This window comes from Leptodactylus fuscus, chromosome 11 (genome assembly GCF_031893055.1).
Source record: "Leptodactylus fuscus isolate aLepFus1 chromosome 11, aLepFus1.hap2, whole genome shotgun sequence".
NCBI lineage: Eukaryota > Metazoa > Chordata > Amphibia > Anura > Leptodactylidae > Leptodactylus > Leptodactylus fuscus.
The window spans coordinates 80,958,086-80,964,688 of record NC_134275.1 but is presented as its reverse complement, the minus strand read 5'-3'; the positions used below and the strand labels follow the sequence as shown (position 1 = coordinate 80,964,688).

The 6,603-nt window shown below is 38.3% G+C and overlaps 1 protein-coding gene across 1 annotated transcript in view; it reads left to right on the top strand.

The window, feature by feature from the left end:
- The first annotated feature begins 393 nt into the window (after positions 1-393).
- Positions 394-6,603, top strand: part of LOC142185551 (uncharacterized) — a 47,930-nt gene continuing 41,720 nt past the window's right edge. Inside the window, exons 1-8 of the mRNA XM_075260980.1 lie at positions 394-458; positions 869-1,635; positions 2,329-3,078; positions 3,664-3,678; positions 3,880-3,999; positions 4,294-4,527; positions 4,939-5,175; positions 5,266-5,394. Coding sequence (XP_075117081.1) covers positions 394-458; positions 869-1,635; positions 2,329-3,078; positions 3,664-3,678; positions 3,880-3,999; positions 4,294-4,527; positions 4,939-5,175; positions 5,266-5,394 — 2,317 coding nt within the window. The remainder of the gene's footprint in view (positions 459-868; positions 1,636-2,328; positions 3,079-3,663; positions 3,679-3,879; positions 4,000-4,293; positions 4,528-4,938; positions 5,176-5,265; positions 5,395-6,603) is intronic.

Sequence of the window (6,603 nt, the reverse complement as noted above, 5' to 3'; positions counted from 1 at the left end):
TGACCCCACACAATATAATCTTCTGCAAAGTGGCCCCAACATAGTACAATTTCCTCCACAGTGGCCCCCACACAGTATAATCTGTTCCACAGATGAGTTCCCACAGAGAGGCTCTGAGTGCCACCTCTGGCACCCGTGCCAAAGGTTCGCCATCACGGGACTAAGGCTAAAATAACTATAAATCTTATCTTTAGACCTCGTTTTCATGATTTCTTATAATAGGAATGTCTCATGTTTCTATATTTGCACACCATCACCCATCCTGATCCAATTCATACACACTCATACGTTCCTTATTTATACCCTTAATCTCCGGATATCTGACAAGCTGTATTCTTGTTCTGTCTATCACCTGTTCATTGCACAGAACAACAAATTCTTTCTCAGTAAGTTATGGACAGACTGAGCCACACCTGCATCACCTTGCCAGGTTTATATGAGTCTTGCTGCCACTCCTGGTGCTTCAGTCCTTATAATACCAATATTAGTGTTCACAAAAAAGTCTGACGCACCACAAGAGGATTGATTTATGAACCGGGTAAAGTCTATTATGAAGTGACTTAAATAAAATAGATTTCATGACTCTCCTGTGTTATCAGTTGTAATGTGACCATTTTAGAGACTTAATGTGATGCAATGATGAAACATAAATCAATGTTCTTACCAATAATTTTTTTTTCCAACTACTAGCAACTACTACTTCTACTACTATACCAACAAGTACTGATTCAACAACAACTACTGAACCAACAACTACTACTACTACTATACTAACAAGTACTGATTCAACAACAACAACTATTCAACCATCAACCACATCAACAACTGTTGTAACAACAACTACTGAACCAACAACTACTACTACTAGTATACCAACAAGTACTGATTCAACAACAACTACTGAACCAACAACTACTACTACTACTACTATACCAACAAGTACTGATTCAACAACAACTACTGAACCAACAACTACTACTACTACTATACCAACAAGTACTGATTCAACAACAACTACTGAAACAACAACTACTACTACTACTATACCAACAAGTACTGATTCAACAACAACTACTGAAACAACAACTACTACTACTACTATACCAACAAGTACTGATTCAACAACAACTACTGAAACAACAACTACTACTACTACTATACCAACAAGTACTGATTCAACAACTACTGAACCAACAACTACTACTACTACTATACCAACAAGTACTGATTCAACAACAACAACTACTCAACCATCAACCACATCAACCACTGTTGTAACAAAAACTACTTCTCCAGAAACTACTACTACTACTATACCAACAAGTACTGATTCAACAACAACAACTACTCAACCATCAACCACATCAACAACTGTTGTAACAACAACTACTGAACCAACAACTACTACTACTACTATAGCAACAAGTACTGATTCAACAACAACTACTGAAACAACAACAACTACTACTGCTATACCAACAAGTACTGATTCAACAACAACTACTGAACCAACAACTACTACTACTACCATTCCAACAAGTACTGATTCAACAACAACAACTACTCAACCATCAACCACATCAACCACTGCTGTAACAACATCAACTACTTCTCCAGCAACTACTACTACTACTAGTATACCCACAAGTACTGATTCAACAACAACTACTCAACCATCAACCACATCAACCACTGTTTTAACGACATCAACTACTTCTCCTGCAACTACTACTACTACTATACCAACAAGTACTGATTCTACAACAACTACTCAACCGTCAACCACATCAACCACTGTTGTGACAACAACTACTTCTCCAGCAACTACTACTACTACTATACCAACAAGTACTGATTCAACAACAACTACTCAACCATCGACCACATCAACCACTGTTGTAACAACTCCAACATCAACTACTTCTCCAGCAACTACTAATACTATACCAACAAGTACTGATTCAACAACAACTCAACCATCAACCACATCAACCACTGTTTTAACAACATCAACTACTTCTCCAGCAACTACTACTACTATACCAATAACTACTGATTCAACAACAACAACTACTCAACCATCAACCACATCAACCACTGTTGTAACAACAACTACTTCTCCAGCAATGACTACTACTAGTATACCAACAAGTACTGATTCAACAACAACTACTCAACCATCAACTACATCAACCACTGTTGTAACAACACCAACTTCAACTACTTCTCCAGCAACTACTACTACTAGTGTACCAACAAGTACTGATTCAACAACAACTCAACCATCAACCACATCAACCACTGTTTTAACAACACCAACTTCTCCAGCAACTACTACTTCTACTACTATACCAACAAGTACTGATTCAACAACAACAACTACTCAACCATCAACCACATCAACAACTGTTGTAACAACAACTACTGAACCAACAACTACTACTACTACTATAGCAACAAGTACTGATTCAACAACAACTACTGAAACAACAACAACTACTACTGCTATACCAACAAGTACTGATTCAACAACAACTACTGAACCAACAACTACTACTACTACTATTCCAACAAGTACTGATTCAACAACAACAACTACTCAACCATCAACCACATCAACCACTGTTGTAACAACTGCTTCTCCAGAAACTACTACTACTACTATACCAACAAGTACTGATTCAACAACAACTACTCAACCATCAACCACTGTTGTAACAACAACTACTTCTCCAGCAACTACTACTACTAGTATACCAACAAGTACTGATTCAACAACAACTACTCAACCATCCACCACATCAACCACTGTTGTAACAACACCAACTTCAACTACTTCTCCAGCAACTACTACTACTACTATACCAACAAGTACTGATTCAACAACAACTACTCAACCATCAACCACATCAACCACTGCTGTAACAACATCAACTACTTCTCCAGCAACTACTACTACTACTAGTATACCCACAAGTACTGATTCAACAACAACTACTCAACCATCAACCACATCAACCACTGTTTTAACGACATCAACTACTTCTCCTGCAACTACTACTACTACTATACCAACAAGTACTGATTCAACAACAACAACTACTCAACCATCAACCACATCATCCACTGCTGTAACAACAACTACTTCTCCAGCAACTACTACTATTAGTGTACCAACAAGTACTGATTCAACAACAACAACTACTCAACCATCAACCACATCAACCACTGTTGTAACAACATCAACTACCTCTCCAGCAACTACTACTACTACTATACCAACAAGTACTGATTCTACAACAACTACTCAACCGTCAACCACATCAACCACTGTTGTAACAACAACTACTTCTCCAGCAACTACTACTACTACTATACCAACAAGTACTGATTCAACAACAACAACTACTCAACCATCAACCACATCAACCACTGTTGTAACAACTCCAACATCAACTACTTCTCCAGCAACTACTAATACTATACCAACAAGTACTGATTCAACAACAACTCAACCATCAACCACATCAACCACTGTTTTAACAACATCAACTACTTCTTCAGCAACTACTACTACTATACCAATAACTACTGATTCAACAACAACAACTACTCAACCATCAACCACATCAACCACTGTTGTAACAACAACTACTTCTCCAGCAACGACTACTACTAGTATACCAACAAGTACTGATTCAACAACAACTACTCAACCATCAACTACATCAACCACTGTTGTAACAACACCAACTTCAACTACTTCTCCAGCAACTACTACTACTAGTGTACCAACAAGTACTGATTCAACAACAACTACTCAACCATCAACCACATCAACCACTGTTTTAACAACACCAACTTCAACTACTTCTATAGCAACTACTACTACGACTACTATACCAACAAGTACTGATTCAACAACTACTCAACCATCAACCACATCAACCACTGTTGTAACAACAACTACTTCTCCAGCAACTACTACTACTACTACTAGTATACCAACAAGTACTGATTCAACAACAACAACTCAACCATCAACCACATCCACCACTGTTGTAACAACACCAACTTCAACTACTTCTCCAGCAACTACTACTACTATACCAACAAGTACTGATTCAACAACAACTACTCAACCATCAACCACATCAACCACTGTTGCAACAACATCAACTACTTCTCCAGCAACTACTACTACTACTATACCAACAAGTACTGATTCAACAACAACAACTACTCAGCCATCAACCACATCAACCACTGTTGTAACAACAACTACTTCTCCAGCAACTACTACTACTAGTATACCAACAAGTACTGATTCAACAACAACAACTACTCAACCATCAACTACATCAACCACTGATGTAACAACACCAACTTCAACTACTTCTTCAGCAACTACTACTACTACTACTATACCAACAAGTACTGATTCAACAACAACAACTACTCAACCGTCAACCACATCAACCACTGTTGTAACAACAACTACTCCTCCAGCAACTACTACTACTACTAGTTTACCAACAAGTACTGATTCAACAACAACTACTCAACCATCCACCACATCAACCACTGTTGTAACAACACCAACTTCAACTACTTCTCCAGCAACTACTACTACTAGTATACCAACAAGTACTGATTCAACAACAACTACTCAACCATCAACCACATCAACCACTGTTGTAACAACAACTACTTCTCCAGCAACTACTACTACTAGTATACCAACAAGTACTGATTCAACAACAACTACTCAACCATCCACCACATCAACCACTGTTGTAACAACACCAACTTCAACTACTTCTCCAGCAACTACTACTACTAGTATACCAACAAGTACTGATTCAACAACAACAACTACTCAACCATCAACTACATCAACCACTGATGTAACAACACCAACTTCAACTACTTCTTCAGCAACTACTACTACTACTACTACTACTATACCAACAAGTACTGATTCAACAACAACAACTACTCAACCGTCAACCACATCAACCACTGTTGTAACAACTACTTCTCCAGCAACTACTACTACTACTACTAGTTTACCAACAAGTACTGATTCAACAACAACTACTCAACCATCCACCACATCAACCACTGTTGTAACAACACCAACTTCAACTACTACTCCAGCAACTACTACTACTAGTATACCAACAAGTACTGATTCAACAACAACAACTACTCAACCATCAACCACATCAACCACTGTTGCAACAACATCAACTACTTCTCCAGCAACTACTACTACTACTATACCAACAAGTACTGATTCAACAACAACAACTACTCAGCCATCAACCACATCAACCACTGTTGTAACAACAACTACTTCTCCAGCAACTACTACTACTAGTATTCCAACAAGTACTGATTCAACAACAACAACTACTCAACCATCAACTACATCAACCAGTGTTGTAACAACACCAACTTCAACTACTTCTCCAGCAACTACTACTACTAGTTTACCAACAAGTACTGATTCAACAACAACTACTCAACCATCAACCACATCAACCACTGCTGTAACAACACCAACTTCAACTACTTCACCAGCAACTACTACTACTACTATACCAACAAGTACTGATTCAACAACAACAACTACTCAACCATCAACCACATCAACCACTGTTGTAACTTCAACTACTTTTCCAGCAACTACTACTACTAGTATACCAACAAGTACTGATTCAACAACAACTACTCAACCATCAACCACATCAACCACTGTTGTAACAACTACTTCTCCAGCAACTACTACTACTAGTATACCAACAAGTACTGATTCAACAACAACAACTACTCAACCATCAACTACATCAACCACTGTTGTAACAACACCAACTTCAACTACTTCTCCAGCAACTACTACTACTAGTATACCAACAAGTACTGATTCAACAACAACAACTACTCAACCAACAACCACATCAACCACTGCTGTAACAACTACTTCTCCAGCAACTACTACTACTAGTGTGCCAACAAGTACTGATTCAACAACAACTACTCAACCATCAACCACATCAACCACTGTTGTAACAACAACTACTTCTCCAGCAACTACTACTACTACTAGTATACCAACAAGTACTGATTCAACAACAACAACTCAGCCATCAACCACATCCACCACTATTGTAACAACACCAACTTCAACTACTTCTCCAGCAACTACTACTACTATACCAACAAGTACTGATTCAACAACAACAACTACTCAACCATCAACCACATCAACCACTGTTGCAACAACATCAACTACTTCTCCAGCAACTACTACTACTACTACTATGCCAACAAGTACTGATTCAACAACAACTACTCAGCCATCAAGCACATCAACCAATGTTGTAACAACAACTACTTCTCCTGCAACTACTACTACTAGTATACCAACAAGTACTGATTCAACAACAACAACTACTCAACCATCAACTACATCAACCACTGTTGTAACAACACCAACTTCAACGACTTCTCCAGCAACTACTACTACTAGTATACCAACAAGTACTGATTCAACAACAACAACTACTCAACCATCAACCACATCAACCACTGCTGTAA